At 52.3% G+C, this 20,044-nt stretch overlaps 6 protein-coding genes across 6 annotated transcripts; 4 read left to right on the forward strand and 2 right to left on the reverse strand.

Moving 5' to 3' along the window:
- Positions 1 to 910: 910 nt before the first annotated feature.
- Positions 911 to 1,666, forward strand: DSM5745_00963 (uncharacterized protein; the record flags this gene model as incomplete). The annotated part of the gene is made up of 3 exons (XM_026742979.1): positions 911 to 1,155; positions 1,217 to 1,392; positions 1,446 to 1,666. The coding sequence occupies 3 exons, from the start codon at positions 911 to 913 to the stop codon at positions 1,664 to 1,666; spliced, it is 642 nt and encodes a 213-aa protein (XP_026608824.1).
- A 467-nt stretch (positions 1,667 to 2,133) lies between these two features.
- DSM5745_00964 (uncharacterized protein) lies at positions 2,134 to 3,988 on the reverse strand (the record flags this gene model as incomplete). The annotated part of the gene is made up of 4 exons (XM_026742980.1): positions 2,134 to 2,298; positions 2,365 to 2,938; positions 3,007 to 3,643; positions 3,718 to 3,988. 4 exons carry the CDS (start codon positions 3,986 to 3,988, stop codon positions 2,134 to 2,136), a joined length of 1,647 nt encoding a protein of 548 aa, XP_026608825.1.
- A 3,661-nt stretch (positions 3,989 to 7,649) lies between these two features.
- Positions 7,650 to 9,170, reverse strand: DSM5745_00965 (uncharacterized protein; the record flags this gene model as incomplete). Its single annotated transcript, XM_026742981.1, has 1 exon — positions 7,650 to 9,170. One exon carries the CDS (start codon positions 9,168 to 9,170, stop codon positions 7,650 to 7,652), a length of 1,521 nt encoding a protein of 506 aa, XP_026608826.1.
- A 2,351-nt stretch (positions 9,171 to 11,521) lies between these two features.
- Positions 11,522 to 13,188, forward strand: DSM5745_00966 (cytochrome P450; the record flags this gene model as incomplete). Its single annotated transcript, XM_026742982.1, has 2 exons — positions 11,522 to 12,042; positions 12,105 to 13,188. The coding sequence occupies 2 exons, from the start codon at positions 11,522 to 11,524 to the stop codon at positions 13,186 to 13,188; spliced, it is 1,605 nt and encodes a 534-aa protein (XP_026608827.1).
- Positions 13,189 to 15,214: 2,026 nt separating this feature from the next.
- DSM5745_00967 (uncharacterized protein) lies at positions 15,215 to 16,666 on the forward strand (the record flags this gene model as incomplete). Its single annotated transcript, XM_026742983.1, has 1 exon — positions 15,215 to 16,666. One exon carries the CDS (start codon positions 15,215 to 15,217, stop codon positions 16,664 to 16,666), a length of 1,452 nt encoding a protein of 483 aa, XP_026608828.1.
- An 829-nt stretch (positions 16,667 to 17,495) lies between these two features.
- Positions 17,496 to 19,775, forward strand: DSM5745_00968 (uncharacterized protein; the record flags this gene model as incomplete). Its single annotated transcript, XM_026742984.1, has 1 exon — positions 17,496 to 19,775. The coding sequence occupies one exon, from the start codon at positions 17,496 to 17,498 to the stop codon at positions 19,773 to 19,775; it is 2,280 nt and encodes a 759-aa protein (XP_026608829.1).
- Positions 19,776 to 20,044: the final 269 nt, after the last annotated feature.

The following is a 20,044-nucleotide window of genomic DNA, read 5'->3' on the forward strand; positions in this document are numbered from 1 at the left end:
ACTCTCGCCAGGAAAAAGTATTGGTTTCCGCCAGCACTGAGACGCACTCGGGATGCCGAGTGGTATAGCAGAGCCGCCTCAAAGTTGTATGTCCTTTAGGGATGGACAAAATAGTTGACGGTAATTACGGAAAGTTGAAATTTAAGGATTTTTTTGGTAAGGAATAATTCCTAACAAAAGAATAAAATCACGTGACTTACTACCTTTTAATTAGGTTAGCGCCGCGGTAAAATTATTAAGCAAAGGACTGCTAGTAAAGTAATAATTTTAACTTTATATATAAAATTAACTTCTTTTTAAAGAGCGTAAATACAGGTAAGTTTGGACCTTTATAATATTGCTTTTATTAATTAATAAAAAGTCTTTATTTAAAATACTATTATAAATATTACTGCGGCTGCTTTTCTTTATATACACCCTTAAACTACCTGCCTGCTAGCCACTAAACTTTAATATTTAAAGATATATATTTTACTAAACACAAGGTGTGAATTATAAATATAAGCCTTTGGTGTTTTTTTTATGCAAGTAATTAAAAATTTCTATATTTAATTAGCTAGTAAAAAAGCTAAGCGCCAAGCTATACTTTTATTAATTAGTTTAAACCCACTTTTATGGCACGTGATTTATTACTTTGTTAGTAATAAATTAACCTTTGTCAGTAATTTTAGGTAAGGAATTATTCTTTACGGTAAATTGTACAACCCTAATGTCCTTGACTCGGAATCCCGGTTCCGAGCCCAGGGCACTGGTTCCGCCCGCGTGGCAACGGCCCGCTCATGCAGGACAACTGTGGGGCGATTATGTTGCCCTTACGTAGGTAGCCTAGGCAGAAGCCTGCCATTCAGAATCTGCAGGTAGTTCTGAGCTTCCTCATCCTCTTAGAGCCGGGAGTTACTAACTCGCGAAAATGCCAACGCTTAGCGTGAACACCGTCGCTGCGGATAAGACGCCTACCGTCGCTGATATTATCGCCCGATCGTTCACTACCTCCGTCGTCTCGTCTTTTCTGTTTCGCACGCCGGAGTCCACCTGGCCGCCAGATAATGTGCCCTACGAGCTTATCAGGTGCCACTTTGACGAAGTCGTGAGCAAGAAAGCCCAGCTGGGCGCGACGATAGTTGAAGCTGGGGGCTTTGCCGCCGTGGCTATCTGGTCTGTGCCAAAAAAAAATGATTATTTGATGTATTGAAAAAGCCTAACGCCACACTTGTAGGTTCCCACCAGACAGGCAAGAGCACGCCAAAGACGACAAGGAAAGTAGCGCGCATCAAAGCATGCGCGAGCAGGCCTTCGCGCAGAAACTCGACAAGGTCAAGGCGCGATGCCTGCAAGGGCGCAAGCACTGGTATCTAAACCTGATAGGGCGGGATCCGGAGCGGAAGGAGAAAGGTAAGGAATACCTGTTGTATGCAACTTCTTTTTAAATTGACGGGGAACTTCAGGCGTGGTCCGAGCCCTTATACAGCCGTTCCTCCAGCGGGCGAGGGAAGACGGGGTGCCTGCTTGGTTGGAAGCCGTGGATGAGCACAGTCGTGATGTATACGGGCATTTTGGGTTCCGGACCGTTGAGGAGTTCCGTGTTGGGGCGGGCGAGTTTAATGCGCGCGGCGAGATGGAGGATGGTGGGGAGGGGGTGGCGCTGTATGCTATGATATATGAGTAAACAGGCAAAAGACTGAATTTTCACGGATACTTTCCAGTAACGTTACATCGGTAGGAGGGAGAAGAGTGGGAAGCTTTTATTAAATGCAACCCTGTATTGGCCGGTGACTTGTCCAGATCATACCGACACCCTGGTTGTGAGGAAGATACAGAGGTACGTTGGGCGGTCTCGGCGTTGCAGGTGGTGTCTTGCTTTGTCTACAGGGAAGAGACATCGGTCTCTGCGAGTATTGTTGTATAACTACGTACAATCGTGATCATGCCTGTCTCACAACGGAGTTCTCCAGAATCGATACCGCAATTTCAACTTGCCCCGTACTCCCCTCCTTATATATCGTAAAGATTCCCCTTCAATGACACCCCATGCCATAGCCGTTGCTCCTTGCGACTATCCAATAAAATATAAATATCCCGTTGGTCTTCAAACCATACCTCAAGCCTGGTAATGACTGAAGCAGCTAGATCCACTCAAGCCACCTCACCCTCACCCTCACCCTCAGCATCCCAGGCCCGCCGCCCCCGCAAAATGAGCCATACATTCTCCCAAAGCAGAGCCGGACCATGCGGTCTAAAACTGGCTCGCGGCGTAGCAGGCGTAACGTCGCACAACGCGACGTCAAACGCCATAAACAGCTGCGCGCACAACAACGCACAATTAGCAAATACTCTCATCTTACCGCCACCTGGACCGTAACATACCGCAACAGGAACCTTATACAGCATCATAGTGGCATAGTGCTTCCCGAGACAAACCCGTGCCCCATATCCCCACATCAGGTTATACCTCTCGAACAGCCTCGCCCGCTCTTCGTCGCCCAGCCACCGCTCCGGCACATACGCCTCCGCATCGTCCCCGTATACTTCGCGGTCCCGGTGGCTAATCCACGGATTACACGCTAGCTCAGTGCCCGGTGGTATAACGCGGCCGTTTAGAACTACCTCTGGGTCCTGAGCCGTGTGCTCGCGCGGGAGGGGAAGAGCAGGCGGTGGATGCAGGCGCATGGCCTCACGCAGGCAGGCGACAAAGTACGGGAGGTGCATAGCGACCTCGTTGTATGCGGGCACGGGGCGTGTCAGTTTACCGGACTGCAGGGCGGCGTTGATTTCGGCGTTGAGCTTGGACCGGATAAGTGGGTTGGAGAGGACTTCGGTGAATAATGCGGAGAGGATCGCCTGGAACGCTTCGGGACCGGCGCCGAGGATCGTGAAGATCTCGCTTTGGATCTTGTCCGGGTGGATGGGTGCGCCCTCGGGGGTGCGGGCGTCTAGGAAGCTACGGCACCGTGGCCCGCGAGAATGGCTTGCGTTAGCTGGGGAGCATGGAGGGGGAATAGCACTCACGCCTGCAGAAAGTCGTACGCGCCGTCGCCGCGCTCCGCCTTCGTGATTACGCCCCTGGCCAGACCGTCCCTGCGCTCCTGGAGCACATCGTCCGCCTTGCGCATGCCGCGTCCCCAGCCGTTGGTCTGCTCGGGTCGGAGGACAATGAACCTGCGCAGCGGGGAGCTGGTGATCCACTCGACGAGCGGGTAGATGCTGCCCAGGACGACGAAGGCATAGGTGCCCACAGTAACGTGCTTCATTATCTTGCCGACGTCGCGTCCGGCTGCGACCATGCCCTGGGAGCTGCGGTAGGCCAGGTCGGAGATGGTGTCGGAGAAGAGATAGACGCCCCAGTCGGTGAAGTTGAGTTTCCTGTGTGGCGTTGCGAAGCAGGTGTCGAGCTTTGTGATGAACTCTTCGATGTGCTTGGTGCTTAGGGGCTCCATGCGTAGGATGTTGGTCATGGCGTAGGGGGCGGATACTAGACGTCTGTGTGCGGAGTGCTCGCCTGGGTGGCGGAGCACGATGGAAAAGGGTGTTTTGACGAGGCTGGGGATGTAGAACCGGCTCTTTGTGTCTCGGCGGTGGTAGACTGTTGGGATGGCAGTGGCGTCTGCTAGTAACAGCATTTTGGGCGTCAGTCGGACTATGGGGCCTGGGGTTTCTTATCAGTGAACGCGGCTGGGGCCCATCGGCTCAACGGTTGCGTAACGTGCAATGGGGACGGACCATATTTCTTGACGGCATTCCATTCGGCTTCAAGCTGGGTCCCACGGAGGAAGTGCCATGTAGTCCAGAGCCTGGTGACACTGGCCCAGAATGGACCGGGAACGTGACGCAGCTCATGGAAGAAGCGGTAGTAGATGATCTGGTATAGGAGTTGGAGGAGCAAAACGCCCATGAGTAAAAGAAGAGCCGCGAGGAATCCACTTGATACGTTTGCAGGTAGGACAGGTACGGAATAAAAGGCAGGCAACTTGATAGCATTGATTGTAGTCATGTTTGCTACCTTCTCTGCGATTCAATAGGATCTCGAGTGATTTGAGGTGTACGGCTCAACATGGCAGAGTGAAGATCCCGCCTTATAAATCTACATCTCCCTACATCTGCTGCTGACACTTCCTTGACAGAACTGCGTGGCCCATCGCGTGTGTTTCCCTTTCTTCTGCATTTTTTGTGCAGGTCATCGGAAGCTCGGACAGGACACCTTCCGCGCGCCGAAGTAGGATTGCTGTGGCGCACTGAATGAGGATCCAGCACGTAGAGGAGTGGACGCCCCCGCGGCAGAGGTTCGTTCATCCAGGGATATGCTTGCTGGCCTGGATGAAATTGGGGTTGGAAGGGGTTTGATTTGATATCACTGAGTCGTCATACTTGCAGCTGGAAACCGTGGCTAGACTCTAGACTTTTCTGCGGAAGCAGACCGGGGACTACAATACCGTACTTGATCTTGTGGTATTGGCTTAGGTCCCGATGATCATTCTGTCTACGTATCAATACTACCCATATTGTTTGCTTACTTGCCAGGCAGAATGGACACAGGGGTAAGTACCTGAGTAGATAATGAGCCCGGGCTGCAAGGTCTCCCTCCAAATGGTAAAGAAGCGTGCGCTGCTATATCCTCAAAGTGCTCAGAGATGGAATTCTCATTTGCGTTCCTATGGTTGCGGGATATTGTGTCGACACGGTCACGTCTACATTGCCGAACGCAACGCAACCGATGGATGCTTCCAGCCCATGTTTGGACAGGGGAATCCCGTGCTGACGGAGACCATTTAGGGACCGGATTATATGGCGAACCAGCACTGTGATCTGCAAAGCAGCGTCGTCCCTTTGATGAAGATAATGAATGGCCGATGGTAGGATGCATCATGGGGTTGTCTTACTCAGACCACAGCAAGTTAACCATCTCCAATCGCTCGCTACTGCCTTGCAATTCTTGTCTTCCACTGTCAGATAATATCTCACCCCAATCAACACGCACTAGGCGTTCATCCTTTTGTATAACGTGTTCGGATATACCCGTGGACAAGGGTAGCTGTTCATACGCCGGACCCGAGAAGGCGCAATGGCTGGCTGATGGCTCAACCCACCGGCCGAACCGGATACCTATCAGTGCGACCGCGTTCTTAGTGGCTGGCTTAAACTGCTGCGGCTTATTCCGTGGGACCCGTTTACGTTCATTTGTGATTCATTCGATTGGAGCTTGGCAAGGCCCGTCCTACTTACTGGCCACCATAATATAGAAATATTGTACCTCAGCTCGATCAAACAACCCCTGCACACTCCAGCCTGCAATCTTTGCTTTTATTACAGAAGCCCGGCATATGATCATCTGTATCTATCACGAGCCTGGGATCGCAAGCCCACGACATCCATAACTGGGGTGGAAACGCCATGGATGGAAGGCTTTGTCTCAATAGCGAGGGTTAGTACCTACCAACATTATAGATCGCGCAAGGTTAGGCACCAATACAGGATGAGATTGGCTGCGAGGCTTGTTGGCTCAAACAAAATTCGCGGTGAAAAAATACTGGAGCCTAAACGTTATCAAACCAGTCTTTATCGATTAATAGGTATCTCCTATTTTCTACAGCATGGACTATGTCCACCATATTACTATACTCAGCGTTGAAATATCCAAGCGCGAATATTGGAATCTTATGTGCTACGAACTGTCTTAGACATCGCGCGAACGGCGTGATTTGGGAGTATTAGTATCAGGGCGTTAACATATGAGTGTCTTAAAAGCCGGGAAGGTTCCTCTACTAGAGTCCAAAAGCGAGGAGACTGTGGAAACTCCCGACCCTGCACAAAGCAATTCGCGCCTAACCTGGTCCGAAGATGTAGAGAGAGGGATATCACGAATAGCCAGGATTGCAATCCATTCGGTCGTCCTCAGAGCAACACAGGCTAGGTATATTGCAGAATACAGCATTATCAACCGGTCAACAGCATCGGTGAACTCACAGGCTCGTGGTCAGGAACATGGGGGAATAGGAAGCAGGGCTAAGAAGAGTTTGACTTGAAGGCCTGGGACGGGCCAGAGGCGGTTGCTGGGCCTGCAGATAGGGATAGCAAAGTTACGTGACAGGATGTAGTCCTACGGGACTTGTCAGAATACATTGTATATGTGTGAGGTCCCTGTTTATATTCATAATCCATAGCTGAAATTGCCACACTATGTCTACGTATCTTGCGTATCTTTGTACCTATGACATTTTATCACTCGGATGGATTGCACTGGTAATATGCGATTGTCAAAGGATGGATAATCATAATCATAGCCTGGGTTCTACTCAACATCGCGCGTGAGTGTATTTCAGCAATCTTCTTAATTGCATCCCCCCAACATATGGATTAGGCACAAGACATGTCAACCGAAGCCTGTACCCTATAGGCAGCTTTGGGAAAGGAAGTATGTAAAAGCCTTATGGCCCTTCACTAACCTCTTGCAGGACCATCTACGCCGTACCCCAAGGCTCTATATAGGAGCATACCGCATCATCGACAGGTCCACCTCATCCATCAACTCATACTCACTGGCGAGCAACGGAATGCAGTCTTTAATCATCCCAGTCCATCTCTCATCCACGGCAATCCGTTTAGCCGCGAAAAAATCTCTCTCTTTGGCACACCGCACCCAGGATCCCACTAATCACGCCGTCCTTGACCATCCATGATACGACCCGGTTGGGTGTCTGCATCCATGTGTCAGCACGCCAAGAGCAGAGCTGGTGTCGCGATCATGCTCATCGGCAAGGGCCAGAGGCAAAGATGAAGACAGGATCTTGTCCGTAAGCGCTTCCCCCTCATCGAACCAGAGACCGGGATATCTGCATCCAGCCGCGATGCACGGAGGGCCTCAACGACGGCTCCTCTGTACGCCTCAAACGAAGGGAAGGGCCCATATATCATCGTGGACCTATAATCCCACCCATCATGGAAGAGGATATTAGGACATGGGCCCCCAATGGATCCACAGAGCCGATGGATGAGCGGCGGAATTCCCGCCACTCAGCGGTGCATCCCATTCCTTGGTGCGTGATGGATGATACCTCATCAGGAGACATGCTGTCCATGCAAGAACCGAGCAATTGCCCACCGATCTTCGTCATCAGGATGAACCCGATATCACTGATTGTGTACGCGCTCAGGGCTTGGGGTACAGGGACTATAGAGCATTGCGCGAGTAGGATCAAGGCTTCTGCTTCGCCCATGTGGACGCGCCAGCCGGCTTTGAGAATGGTTCAGTGCGGCCACGTTAGGTTGTTGCCTCCGCCTTTCAACGGCACCGTTAGGTCTGTTACGAAGGCGAAGGCATCAATACTGATGATGGGTTTATTTTAGTTGCGGAGAGAAGAAGTGAAGGTGAGATCCAGGGGACGCCTGGGCCATGATTGAGCCCATATATTCGCCGATACTTGCGTCGGGGTACTACGACTGTTGGTAGTGAAAAGAAGGCAGCAGATGGATAATCTATTTGTGGACCTCGGCGTAATAGTACCTAAGTGTCAGGTAGCTGATGCTCCATTAGTCACTTTCGGCCGTGGGCGCGGTGCATAGGCAGCAAGAGATATACTTGTCATTATATATACTATGGCCGATGGGCTAGCAAGTCAAAAATGTCATTGATATGTTATTTAGATAGGGTACTCTAGCTAACATTGAAATGCAACCGACTCCCCAACACTGATTAAGCTGGCGCCACCGCATTCTCTACCCTCTAAATCCCTTCCCACCTGCCCGAATCCAAACCTCTCCATCAAAACGTTCATCGCCAACGGTGCCGCAGAGGTAGAGCTATGAAAACCGACATACTTGGGCCAAACCTTCAGGATCTTCACGGCGCGCAAGCCCGTAGCCAGATCCGGGGCGCGGGTTGCAAGGAGATACATATTCGCGCTGACGCCGTGGTCCGCGACGCGGGTGGGGCGGTGCTCGTACTCCTGTATGTATGACTCGTGGGCATCAAGGACTGTGTTGACTTGGGGCAGGAAGGAGGGAGGTAGCGGGGCGCGGTTCCGAGTCAGGGCGATTTTCAGGGACAGGGTGTGGCCCAGGATCAAGAGGTGCAGGAGGTCGAGGGTGCTTTGTTGGCTGTGCTTGTCGGGTGAAGTGGAGTGTGTTTCGCGGAAGGAGTTGAATTTGTGGATAAAGATTGCGAATGTGCGCAGGAGGCGGGATTGCGCGGTGGAGAGGGTGTTGTATGTGGCGGCGAACTCGGGGTCGGAGAGGCTGAGGCCAGTTGCGATCAGGGGGATTCCGGTGTCGAGGAGGCTCAGGAGGACGGACTGCATTTGGGACAGGCTGGTAAAGGGCCCTGTTTCTAGGGTGCAAATGTCCTTGGGTGGTGACGAGAGAGCATAGCTCAGCATCGGGATTCGGGGTGCGTTTGCATCCGCGTCTGCGCTCTTATTACTATACAACGCGGCCTGCAGACTTATACGGCGGTATACGGCAACAAGCGATGGCTCGACTTTCGAAATGAGATATGGGCAGTGCTCAATTTCCTTGAGGATGCGCAGCCCGGAACGAAAATGCGTCCAGGCGCTGTCATGCCTGGCAAGAAGCACATCTGACAGTCCGAAGAGGAGCGAGCAGAGGAGGGCGATGTGGCGGAGTTCGGGGTCCTGGGATGACAGGCGCTGCGTTAACATCCTCATCGCGCGGCTCGACTGGTGTAGAGAGAAGCAGTAAGCGCGGTGCATTGATGTGTTGTCACTCTGCGTATATTTAAGCTCGCAGCCCTGATGTGCAGCGCTGAGCATAGTGACGGCGTGGAAAACGGCCGGGTCGGCATGAGACATTTGCAAGATGTGGCGCTGCCATAGCGGCGACTCGAAGAGGGCAGTCAGGCTTGTGATGGAGTTATGTTGGAAGAAAGCGAACGAACGACGTTCGTCGGCGGTCATGGGCCATCCGATATGTGCTCTTGCGCCCCCGCCAATGTCCTGCGGGTAGGTGTAGGATGGAGAGTGTCGCCTAGGCATTCGATCCAAAACATTGTATCCCTCACATTGCCAACCCGCATGAACACAGTTTTGGCATTGGCCACCCGGTGATTCGTCGCAGCGGATGTGGCGGACCCTTTGGTGGCGTTCCTTAGTGAGGCTCTTATATGCAGCAGAGACTGGGTTCTTACCGACAGGTTCGACAGCCTGTTCTGGATCTCGGGGCATAGGCTCTCTTGCGGTTGGGCGGCGTTGTTGACTTTGCGGGCATGGCGTTTGCTGCAATGTAATTGATAACAAAGAGATTGTTGAGAGAAAGGATTTGCGATTGGATTTAGACGAGAAAATGAAGCTTATTTGCGGCACCGTCAAGGACAAGTCAAGCTTTTCCGGCTGAGCCTCTCAGCGCTAGCAGGAGAGGACGGAGCATCTGATCCCGATCTCCAACAGAAATGGACACTCTGGTGGAGATAATTTGGCCGCCTAACCTAGTACATCCTCGGTAACCTCCTCGGTAACCCTTGATCCACCACTAGACGAGACGGCCAATGAGAGCTGAAGAGTTGCTGTGTAGCGTGATTAATCTGAAAGAATCATGCGAAAAACCTATGGGCGAGCCTTTCCACACAGGAGCCGACTTGAGAGTGATATCCAATGGTCAGATTTACGCGGCATATCGGAGTCGCTGCGGGATCTACGCAATCCCGCGGTCTCTCCAGAGTAAGCACCTTCTCCAACCTCTAAGCGAACCATGCTCCAATGGCAGTGTCAGCTAGACACGATTGCCGAAAAGCCGCGTGGCTTGGAGACTTATCCTCAGCTCAGCCTTGCCGGGTCTGTCGATGATTCAACAAGATCGAAGTACATACCTAGGTAGGCATAACTCAGAATTATACAAGCCCCGCCCCCAGCACTCTGCGTCTGGGCCCGTCCAATCATGTTGGTCCTGAGCACGGCCCCAGCCACGGGCCCACGCGGCCGGCTCCACTCTCCTCCCGTGTCGGCCCGGGCAGTTCCTCGGGGCTCGTGGGTATGGTAGTACAAAGTAAATAGGGGACGGCAAGCCCATGGAGAAGAGCACGGAGTATACTGTATAATCTTAGATACTAGTTGACCTCCAGCTGGTTCTCGCGTCTGCATATTTGATGCGAATTGGCTTGGCATGGGAAGTGGCGGTTGACGCCGAGATCCGAAGCATCTACTTAGTGCCAATTAATTGGGAAATTGATGGATGTTGCATGAACGGCTTTCGGCTTCGCCGTCCATGCAGGCGTCCGCGTGGCCTCAGGGCTGAAGATGCGCTCCGAGCTCGGCTATTTCGGCGGCGCCGTGAAAATCAGGCTTCAGCATTTTATGCCCTTATGTGTACTGTATGTAGTCCCATGTAACATTGGCTAGGCAACAAAGTACTTGTACTCCATAGCCTCGATGTCGTAGTATAGGGACTTAAACTACTGGCTTGACAAGTTTTGATGTCATGAGTTGGGCAGGTCAATATGTCACCAAATGCACCGGTGCTTCTGGCACCTGCTGTATACTTAAGTAGCAGAAAGTGGGCAATCACTTTGAACCGCCCGAGTTTCTTGCTCACTAGGCCATGTGTTAGTGTCTTTGCAGGATAAAAAGGTCAAGAGAGCACTACTTATACTCCAATGGTACGAACAATCATAACTCGCAATGGTTAAGGGCCTCGAAACATGCGTCCCACTGGCCTGGGAGAATTATATATTTCCGAAAGCTTGGGAATCTTGAATTGATCTCGTTGAACCTGTCCAGCTAGTTCGCGCCTTATGAACCCTAGAATCCCCAAGCCAGGGCTTAATTCTCGGCTCTATTGCTGCCAGCGTCTGTCCCCCCCCAAGGTCTTCCTCATGCACCTAACTCGCACCGCGCCCATTCTCACCGTCAACGGCGGTTATTATGCGCATGGGCGAGCTAGGGTTAGGAGGGTAATGCGGGTGGGGAGGGTGATCGAGGATATGGTCGCTGCAGTCGCAATGGGAAAGAGTCCACGCTGTCAACTACGGAGGGATGGTAAACACTGGTTCTTTTAAGGGCATATTCCCTCTCAACACCTGATTAGCTTGCTACCTCGATTTTCAAAGGGAAGTTTTGAGCGAAAGCAGTGTTCCTTTGTATCTCTCACTAAGCATTGTCCCTAAACTTCGCCTTTACACATCCATAGGTCTGTTCAACGACATCTGGATATACCGTTTGCTAAATGCGAGCTGAGTCCTAGGACAGCGGACAGAGGTTGCTTATCCAGGCTTAAGGAACGATATTCAATCACTATGGTACTCGGTAGGTACCATTCAATAGCCGCCCGTATAAGCTTCAGCCCTTGGCACAGTCCGCAGCGCGTCTCCAACTAAGCTACAAGCAGTTAGCCAACCTCTTGTCGCTCAAGAGACCATCCTGAAAAGGGCATATCATGCGCATCAATCACAGCTAACCAAGGTTGGAAGTCTCCTGCAGGGCACAACAAGTCTGCTCGACCCCTCGTCTTAGACTTGTGCTTTAAATTCCCAGTAGGTACCCTTCACAACCGGACACCTCTGTGGGGAGATCCCTTTGACAACATGGCGCTCACCACGCTGGTCCTAAGTGCACTTGCTCTCACATTTATCGCCTACTTCATAAGCGCCTCAACCCAGCAGCGCCAACATAACCTCCCCCCAGGTCCCAAACCGCTGCCTATCCTCGGCAACATGCTCGACTTCCCCCCAGCCGGAACCGCGGAACATAAGCACTGGCTCGCGCACAAAGACCTCTATGGGGGCCTAAGCTCCGTCTCCGTCCTCGGCACGACAATGGTGATAATCCACGATCGGGAAATCGCCCACTCGCTGCTGGACCAACTCTCTGCCAAAACTTCCGGGCGGCCAAGCATGGTCATGGCTGGGAAGCTCTGCGGGTACGAGAAAATCGTCCTGTGCCAGGGCTACGACGCTTCTTTTCGGCGGAATCGCAGGTTCCTGCACCGTGAGCTGGGTACCAAGGTTTCGGCCGCCCAGTTCCAGGCTGTGCAGGAGGTGGAGGTCAATCGGCTGCTTGTGAGGGCGTTGAATGAGCCGGAGGCGTGGCTGGAGCATTTGAAGACGTGGGCTTTCCATCGGAAGTTGGATATGGGACGCTTAGGCACGGTCGGCTAATGATGAGCAGTGCCGCCGGTGCAACGGTCCTCAAAATGGCATACGGGTATACCATCGACCCCCACAAGCCAGACCCCCTGGTGACGCTCATCGACAAAATGATGACCGAGTTCTCTCTTGCCTCCGTGCCGATGGGGTGGGCGGTTGATATCATTCCTGCGCTGCAGCACCTGCCCGAAAACTTCCCCGGCGCTGGCTTTCAGAAGACTGCGCGGAAATGGAGGAAGTCGATCCAGGACTCTGCACACATTCCATACTGGTTTGCTTGGCAACAGCTCGAGTCTTCACAGGCCAAGCCATCTTTCGTATCGAAACTCATACAACAGCTCAAAGCCGAGAATGACGGCATACTTGATCCAGAAGACGAGCAGGCTATCATCTGGACAGCAGCAAGTCTTTACGGCGCAGCGGCGGACACAACCGTCATCGCGCTAACGGCGTTCACCGCAGCCATGATCATGTATCCGGATGTGCAGCGCAAGGCACAAGAGGAAATCGACCGCGTCGTTGGGTCTGACACTCTACCAACGTTCGCCGACCGTGAGAGACTCCCGTACATCAATGCATTAGTTAAAGAGGTACTTCGCTGGTGGCCCGTTGCACCAATGGGTTTCCCGCATACAGCCACAGAAGATATAGAATACGGGGGCTACCGAATCCCCAAGGGCTCCATGCTTCTTCCCGCCGTTTGGTGGTTTACGCATGACCCTGCCGTTCATGCGGATCCGGACGCCTTTGATCCAGACCGGTTTCTGGCCCCGCGGAACGAGCCCGAGTCGTACATGGAACTGTGGGGGTACGGACGCAGGATATGTCCCGGGCGGTTCTTTGCTGATGCGGGGCTGTATTTGAATATCGTGCAGAGCTTGGCTGTGTTTGACTTGAGGAAAGCTGTTGGTGAAGATGGCGTTGAGATTGGGTTGGATATGAAACCTAAGCCAGGTGTCCTGGCGTATCCGACGAAGTTTGAGTATAGGATTGAGCCGAGGAGTGAGAGGCACGTCGAGCTGATTCGGAAGGCTGAGGACACCGTTGGGTGGGAAGAGAGTGATGCCCATAAGCTGGATAGTGTGGATAAGTTTGAAGTAGTATAGGGTGTGGCGCCGTTGATGTTTAGGATAACCTGCCGTCGGGTATGTACCTAGGTAGTATTAATCCTAAAGAATCTGAACTCCCTGGCATCGAGCGCGGTCAACGTCCAGTTCCTATGGGGCAGTGGAGCCATAACGTGCATCAAAGAGTGTCCTACATATAGGCTTAAAGATGATCGAGGAATTCGACACTCCAACCGCCAATCCCAACTATCCCATGACATGAACAAGAATTCAACCTCTCAACCAGAGCACTCCTCACACCACTCCTCACTCCCGGACTTCCAATTGACACAGTCCCCATCCGAACAAGTATGCACCTCGCAATACTGCAGCGCATTCCCCTCATAGTCCGTCGACTTCCCATTGCAGCAGTACAGATCTCCACAGGTGTGCCAGTAGCAGCAGATACTCTGCTCCCCACCCACAGTATTGTGGTCTTTCCGGTTGTCGCAGCCGCTGCTGTAGCCGTCCCAGGCGCAGAGGTGAGCCCAGCAGTAGGAGCGGACGACGCCGTTGATTAGAGGTGTTTCGTTGGTGCAGTAGGGGTCTGCGCAGGTTTGGTCTGGAATGGTTAGCTGGGGGGCTTTGTGGGTTGGGTGAGTGGGTGGATGACTTGAAGACATTGTCACGGATTATGATGGGTTGGATTGGAAGGTTCGAATAATGGAGTTGAGCCCGTCAGCCCGGGGCCACATTAACTGTTTCTTTGCTGTACTTGGAATTGTTGGGGATTATACGATGGCGGAAGTCAGAGAGGAAGTCACGTCGGGCGGGACAACGGCGTCGTCTTATTTATAGGGCGTTGATATCCTTATCACTGTCGACACACATTCAGTCTCGCGTTCGAATACTATTTATATGCAACACGGCATCTCGGCTAAATGGTGCCAATGAGGGTGGCCCACGTCGTCTTGCCCAGCTTCTTCAGCCTTTCGCGCGCCTACGCCGAGTGAGTGAGCCAATCATTACCATATACATAACATCCGCACTAATCTGTAGGCGCAGCATGTGGGCACGAGAGGCTGAAGGTGGCTTTATACTGATCGAAATACCGGGACGGAGTGATTAGGAAGACGGCTTGGCTTGGGAAACAGTATCGACCTACTAGCAGACTCCTTGCTGTGAAATCTTGACCAGGGCGAAGATCAAGGTCGAGGTGTTCCAAATATATAGTACAGAGCATGAGACCCAGAGTAATATAAGATTATTGCTTTATCATTAAACGGTTGCACTTATGCCTCACACTAAGATCTAATCTACCGGTCTCTGAGGATCTGGCTAGTGTGCAGGGGACAAAGGGCTTGACTGATGGGTGGGCTACCATTCATGACAGACCTTTTCCTGTTTCCCATTCTGTCTGTGTTCAAGAATCCACTTGATATGCAGACTTGACGAGGCGCAGAGTAAGTGCCCGATTTAGGAAGGCGCCATCAACATAGCCACGTGATTTGCATGCCCTAGTCACTGGACAGAAGCAACAAGACGTGGACGGCCAAAGATCGCGGTCATTGAGTGCTCAGACGGTATATAACCCTATACAGACCTAAGAGTGCGTGGTCGTGGACAAGGTTCAGATGGAAAAGTTTACCCATTTCATCCTTGTATATCACAAGGCGCCCACGTCTCATCACTGTTGGCAGAAAAAAGTCTGAGTGGAGTATATCATGACCTTAATAGTCCTTGTAATGGAAATACTCTCCGGACTTCTCGTTTCACCCTGTCGTATATTGGCCACGCCTTCCCGCACGTCAAGCAACACTGCAAGGTTCAAATAGCGCGGTTCCGGAAGTAGACGCCTGGTCAAGTTCCAAGGTCTATCTAGACATTCCGATCCAACCATCAGTAACGTTTCTTGACTCACTCCTCGTGACTCAGGGACGTTCTACACTATATATCGTCGATCTGCGTTTCCTGATTCCATCCTCTCTCAAGCAACTTGGTCACTCTCCGAATATCCCCAGGGCAAAGCTCACTCACATCGACCCCTACCAAACACAAGCTTGTATCAAGACAACCTTGGAACAGCATGGCTAACAACGGAGATGCTACGGAGTTTACTCAGGAAGCCGTGAACATGAACACAGACGGAAAGGCCGAGAAGGCTAGGGATCAGAAGATCCATAGCTTGCAGGCGGGTGAAGTTGGACTTAAGTATCATCAACCAACAAGCAGCCTCTACGAAAGCGACGCCATCACCATCAAAACCGGCCTAGGCCCGTACACCCGCTACACCATCCCCCGAGCAGTCCTAGCCAAAACACCCTCTTTCCCTCAACCCGCCGGCAACAAGCGGACCATAACGCTTAGCTACGTCGACAGCGACATCGGCCATACCCTCGTACATTACCTCTACACCGGAACCTACCAGACCCTTCACGAGCCACTGGCACGGTCTGCAGAGTTCAGAGAGAAGGTGGAATATAACCGGAGCGTGTTGACATACCGGGCAGCCGTCAGTTACGGACTTGACGGGTTAGCGGAGCAAGCGAAGAAGTACATGAAGATTTTCGACAAAAATATTTCAGTCCATGAGATCCTTTCTATCGCAAAGGAGACGTTTGTGTCCGCGGAGAAGGATGCGTGGTTTTCGGAGTACCTGAGCGAGACTATCAAGAGCAGGTTTGAAACGGACGAGGAGGCCTTTAGAGAGGAGGGATTCTGTGAGGCGTTTGGTGCGATCCCGGAGTTTAGTAAATTCCTTGCGAGGCTCATGTCGGATATCTATGCCGATAAACTGGATGCTCTTCGTTGTGAGTGTGAGGGACTCAGGCAGGCCAGCGTCAACGGCAGTAAGTCTCAGCCTCGAGTGTCTCGGGCTCCTAGACTCCAAGGGCCCGACTGTGGCAGCTCCGCCGAAATGACGACCGCTAGCGGCTCTGATGAGGAAAGCTCTGGTGAGGAAGACTCTGGTGAGGAAGACTCTGGTGAGGAAGACTCCGATGACGAAGAGTCCGATGAGGAAGGCTCCAGTGAGGAAGGCTCCAGTGGGGAATACTCCGATGAAGAAGAATCGGACGAGGAAGACTCCGATGAAGAAGAAGACTGCGATGAAGAAAACTCTGACGAAGAAGACTCTGATGAGGAAGGCTCAGATGAGGAAGGCTCAGATGAGGAAGGCTCTGATGACGAAGGCTCTGATGACGAAGGCTCTGATGACGAAGGCTCTGATGACGAAGGCTCTGATGAGGAAGGCTCTGATGAAGAAAACTCTGACGAAGAAGGCTCTGATGAAGAAGGCTGCGATGAAGAACACTCTGTTGAAGAACACTCCGACAAGGAAGACTCTGACAAGGAAGAATCCGATGACCAAGACTGCGATGGCGAAGATTGTGAAGACGACAGTGATGAAGACTCCAATGAAGAGGACACCGATGAGGACGAATCCCAAGATACATGGACCAACATCTACACACCAAGCGCAAGCAGTGACGAAGGCCCCGAAAGCAAGGACACCAAGCCCTTCTGCTACGTCTTGTGATGGGTTCAAGCCATGTCCCTGGCTAGACTGCAAGCTGTATCTCCGCCCGTGCAGTCATTGCAGGCCGCACCGCATCCACCAAATCCTGGGCTCAGAATGCTATGAGATAATTGCGAACAAGTTACATCAGGGCGGCGGCGTGTCGGAGTGGCCATACTGAGCCCGAAAGAGGGCCTATTTCTTCTGTTTCTGTCTTTGCTTGTTCTGGTTTGGCTTTAGTGCTTGGTATATTAGAATGTATGCGTGATACCCTGAGAGGCAGATGGATGTCCTTAGTAGGTGATCCATGGGACCAAGCTTGCTGATTGGCTGGCACCTAAGCCGTATGAATCAGAGTAGTCTCAGAAGAGTATTCCTGTGATACCCGGATGAGTCGTCCCCTCTGCTCGAGTCATGCCATAATATCTAACCACGTGACCTTCATGCCCTATCCACACCCTGAGAACGAAGCATCGGATGCTGAATATGGTCAAGCATTCGCAGAATGACGAGATCTCACATGAATGAATCCAACATACAACTTCTCGCCAGCATGATGACTCCCGGAACTAAAGCCATAGACTTCCGACCTCAAATACACCGCGGTCAACAGGCCCGATCAAATCAGTCCGCAGACCATCTCCAAGCGCGAAAGTTTACGGCACAAAGCTTGCGTAATGAAGGAGTCGATATTAACTTTGGTGCCCGGGATAAAATACCGGGAGATTGACTGTCTTTTCCCCTCCATCCTCTCCATCTTCTGTCGGAATTTCACAATCCATTTCTCATTCATCCACTCCTCACCAAGCACGTTCATACCATCCCAAAAAAATCATCCGAGTCATTCAATATGACACCGTTCCTTCAATCGGAGACCAGCACACGACGAAGAGCCGAAATGCAAGCCAAAGGCGACCCAGAGCAGCCTCTGAACCCAGGTAACCCTGCCGCCACGGCGGCACCTGTTCTTCCCGGTCGATCGAAGGGAGAGGAAGACCATAAAGCGGCTGTGGATACCTGCCACCCATCCGCTTCTCGTCGAGAGACGGACCCATCCAACGACGCCTCCAGCTCGGAAGGAGACACTCCCAGCGAGTTCGGAGCTGATCTTGACTGGGGAATTGCCCCGCCTTTGCCAGAACTACATAGCGGGCGTACACTCACGGATAAGACCCTCCCGGGCGAGAACCACACCAAGAATGAAGCAACGATCCCGAAAGACAACGCCAAAGGGAATGAGGCTGGCCAGACTAGCCGGTCTGGCGCTTACATCTTTTACCCTCGCAAGGATTTCGGCCCCGGCAAACAGTGCGGCGAGTATATTGCGTTTGGGCCTCGTTTGGAAGATAGAGTTGAGCATGGGCTTGAAGCACGATGGGATTGCGAAAGCGGACGTGGTCGCCGGCCGTACCAGGACACCAGCATTGCTGAAGATGTTGCGAAGGCGAGCAACATTGAAAATGGCGCAACAATGGCATCTCTCCGGGGCGAGACCCAAGGAAGCCAGAACGGCTTGGGCCCAAGTCCCGCTCTTGCAGACGCTGGGAAATTCGTCCGGTGCGACAAGCTTGAAGACCAAAATCATCTCTTGATGGTGGCTCATGAGGATTGGATGAAGAAAAAGGGATTCTTTTATCCTTCAGTTATTCCTATTGGGGCACGAAAGCTCGGAGGCGAACCTGTATATCCCGGCTTGGATGACGAATGGCGAAACAACGGCAGTGCTGAAACAGCTACAGGCCGTGGAAAGACTGAGGGCATAGCTCCCGTTGCGCCTAGCGACACTAAGCCCAAGTGCACAATGAGAGATGGCCTCCTTTCAATTTCTTCCTGCCCGCCTCCGCCAGATTCCGGCCGTCAAAAAAAGCCTGCTGTTTCGAGTCCAGCTCCAGCTTATGCCGACGCGGCAGCTCCCTCGCCAATGGAGAACAAGAACAGAATAGAGCGCAAACCCTGGCCTAGAACGTTCAGACATGACCCCCGGATTCACGACGCTCCCTCCCCGTACGAGGGTGAAGCAATCAAGGTCCGATTAGGACAACACCCCAAGCGGGACTTCAATGTGCCAAAGCGCATTCTCGACAAATATCCTTCCCTCCCGCAGCCCATCTGCACTGTTCACCGTAATGCCTGCTGGATTTCCGGGTGTAGCGCGTCTCGAACGTTGACGCTTGATCGGGCGAGCGACTTCATTGGCGGCACATTCGTGCATTACCTCTACACCGGCGAGTACCGGGCCCCCCAGCCGGGCTCGAAGGTGTTGATCGAGTATGCCCGGGGTCTCCACGTATATCGTTCCGCTGTGAACTATGGTCTGGACGTGCTTGCTGCCAAAGCTCAGAGGAAGTTGTTGGACGTTGACCAAGGCATTCCTGTTTTTCGCCTCCTGGGAGTTGCGGCCCTTGCCTGCCCTGAGGTAGTTGAACAGTCTTGGTTCCAAGAGTACATCACCCTCAGACTCACCGCGATGTTCAAAGACAACGAAGGGATGCTTCGCGACCAAATGTTTTTGGATAGATCTAGTATAGATCTGCGTTTCATTGCCTTTCTTGCTGGGGCGACGGAGCAGGTCTATAAGGACAAGTTGGCGGCCGGGCAGCTTCAAGCGGCGAAGCAAACAATAGGCCTCGATAAGAAAGATTCCAAACTCGAGGCAAAGCCCGAGAAGGGGCCGCCCTTACCGGGCCCATTTCAAGAGAGAAATGAAGCCCCCCGCGCATCTCCCTCCGAGCGCTCGGATAGGGCATCTTCAGCCCAGTCCCAGGAAGTGACCATGCCTGAGGGAAGGGTGTCAGCATCAGCACGACAAACGGTGCCTGGCGCAGAGGTGCGTGGGAAACACGCCGATACGTCCAGCCCAGCCGTACCCACTCCACTATCAACGACAGACGGAAAGCGCAATGCACAGCGTAAGTATTATGAGTGGAGTTGCCTGCATCGCGGCTCAGCTCCTGCAGAATTAAGATCCCACAACTGTCAATGCAACCGATGCGGACTTATTGCATGCGAGGTCTGTAGGGAGATCTATATCAAGGGGGAGCTTGTTCGGGACCACTCGTCTGAGCTTGAGCGCTGTCAGAGAGTAATCCGGATTCTGGAATACTACATAAAGTTGGACGGGCATTACTGACTGGTTAACCAGTAATGGCGGATTGTTGGTGGTCTGATCTTTGGCGTTTCTGACGGGGTCGCGTAAAGATGGCTGTGATTTGACAACGTGCATGTCACACGAGAAGCGCAGACTGAAATCAATGGATTTGTTCGATGCCGTTACACAGAAATGCAGGCCGCGCCGAAAGTGCCAATCTCATGTAGAACGATACGAGGTAATGCCGCTGGTGTGGCGAGTGCATGGAATCAGGCTGACGGGCCTGTCAGCAGGACAAGGCAGCCTTCACA

This window comes from Aspergillus mulundensis, assembly GCF_003369625.1.
Source record: "Aspergillus mulundensis strain DSM 5745 chromosome Unknown scaffold_0, whole genome shotgun sequence".
NCBI classification, from domain to species: Eukaryota; Fungi; Ascomycota; class Eurotiomycetes; order Eurotiales; family Aspergillaceae; genus Aspergillus; species Aspergillus mulundensis.